Source organism: Anarrhichthys ocellatus, unplaced genomic scaffold (genome assembly GCF_004355925.1).
Source record: "Anarrhichthys ocellatus isolate YVR2014 unplaced genomic scaffold, GSC_Weel_1.0 scaffold16, whole genome shotgun sequence".
Taxonomy (NCBI): Eukaryota; Metazoa; Chordata; class Actinopteri; order Perciformes; family Anarhichadidae; genus Anarrhichthys; species Anarrhichthys ocellatus.
Window position 1 is genome coordinate 8,969,715 of NW_022280046.1, and position 2,128 is coordinate 8,971,842.

General features: G+C 56.3%; 1 protein-coding gene across 1 annotated transcript in view; it reads left to right on the plus strand.

Annotated features, from left to right (window-relative positions):
- taf1c (TATA-box binding protein associated factor, RNA polymerase I subunit C) overlaps positions 1 to 2,128 on the plus strand; it is a 12,024-nt gene that overhangs the window by 4,580 nt on the left and 5,316 nt on the right. Inside the window, exons 6-7 of the mRNA XM_031855925.1 lie at positions 88 to 225; positions 891 to 2,122. Coding sequence (XP_031711785.1) covers positions 88 to 225; positions 891 to 2,122 — 1,370 coding nt within the window. The remainder of the gene's footprint in view (positions 1 to 87; positions 226 to 890; positions 2,123 to 2,128) is intronic.

The following is a 2,128-nucleotide window of genomic DNA, read 5'->3' on the forward strand; positions in this document are numbered from 1 at the left end:
TGTGTGTGTGTGTGTGTGTGTGTGTGTGTGTGTGTGTGTGTGTGTGTCTGTGTGTGTGTGTCTGTGTCTGTGTCTGTGTCTGTTCAGGAGGCAGAGCGGAGGCCACTTCCAGTCGAGGTCCTCCTCAGGCGCTGCTTAGACCCAGAGACAGTCTGAAACATCTTCCTGTCCAGATCCCTCACCGCCTGGACCTCGCTACCAGGAGGTTGTCCTCACCTGCTGCAGGTATGGATAGACGACAGGGCAAGACGTGTATGTGTATGAAGTTTTCGTTGTGTGTGTGTGTGAGGCTACATCCACACTACCACGTTTCCATTTTAAAACTACTCCGGAGTTACGCCGTTTCAGTTTGAGAACTCTGGGTTGAGTTGTAGTGAGGAAGGGCAGAAACGGGGACCTTTTGAAAACGATGTCGCATTTGCTACTTGAGTCTTGACGTGTCCTCCTCTGATTCGTCACGCCGCAAGAAGAAAACAAACAGCAGCCTTGATTACTGATCCTGCAGCCTTGTAACTAAGTTTAAAAATAGCTTGGGTTATCTTTTCCCCACTAAATTAGTCTGTTTGAGTGCGTGTGTAGGAAATATAGAGGAAGATCTTCATTTCAAAAACCTACATTTTGAGAAGGATCCTTAAAGGAATACTTCACACACAAAAATGACCATTTGTACATCAACTACTCACCCCGTTTATGGTTATCCATTTACAAACTCAAACTTGTAATCCAAGTCAGATTTTTCCAGTCGTATGCTCACTACTTCCCCAAACACATGCCTTTCTGCAAAAGCCTTGCTATTTCTAACACTATTGCATAGTCAGTCTCACGCTAATAATATTCTTAACTTTTTGTATATCATATATGTTGTGGCTGAACTTTGTTTGTGTCATCAGGTCTGACTTGTATCCAGAAGAGAGGAGGAACAGAGTCCGGTGGCGAGGAGTGCATCTGTATCCTACAGCTGACGGAGGCGGGGGACATTTTCTACCAGACCCTTGAGCCAGAGCTGCCGGACGCCTCTAGACCTCTGGCAGCTGAGGACGAGCCGCCACCACAACCGCCTCTAAAAGAAGCCACGGGTTCAGGGGGGCAAACGGCCCAACGGCTCCGACCGCCAGATGCTCGGCTGGTCATATCGGACACGTCGAGCGACGAGGGCGTTATCGGACCGACCCAGGGCCTGGCTGTGCCGAGATTTGTGGCTGAAACACCAGAGAGGGAGCAGCGAGCACCGGACGTGCACTCTGACTCTTCCTCTGAGGATTCAGAGCCCCGAGGGCGAGGTCGTCGCCTGAAGCATTTGGGGCTGCAGGTCGTCGTCAACGACGATCCAGAGCTGGATCGAGTGAGCGGATTGGGCGCGGGTGAGAAAGACGGAGAGGAACCCGGCAGCGTGGAGGAAACCGGAGGCTCCAGCAGCTCGGGTCGCGCTGAGCGGCCAACACCAGTCGAGCTCAGCGACGGCGCTCTTGTCACGTGGAAACGTTGGCTCCAGAAGTTGGTGCAGAAGAGTCGCAAGAAGACGCCCCATCCACGCTGGCCGCAGCACCTCACAGTCAAAACCGAAGACCTGCTCCTACCGGGCGGCGAGGCGAGAGATCCGGCAGACGAGGAGCGAGCGCAGAGCCTGAGGCGCGACCTGAGAGCGTGCATGTCCGAGCGCTCGCTGCTGGTCCACGGCGCCGTGTCCGCCCCCTTCCGGGCCCCAGGCGCGGTAGCGGTGCCGGACGCGGTGGACACAGAATCCTGGAAGGACGAGATCAGCCACCGCCTGACCCTCTCCTGGCAGGGCGAGGGGGCATGGCGGGCGTGGTGGGAGGAGCGGCTGGGGCTGAACAAGGAGGAGAAGGTGAACGCTCTGAGGAGGAAGAGGAGGGCGGCGAAGGAGGCGAAGAGAGCCGCAGGCCGAAGCCTGGACCTGTCCGGGAGCTTCACCTCATCCGTCGGCTACCAGTCGAGGCTGAGCGACTTCTCCGACTCGACGGGCTGGTCCTCCGCAGTGAGCCAGGGGGCGTGGTCAGACACCAATGTCCATCTGTACCAGCCGAAGGGCTTTTTGGAGAGCAGGGCGGCGAGAGCCATGTCGCCCACCACACCGTCCGCCACGCAGACTCGCACTCCAGTCGCCACG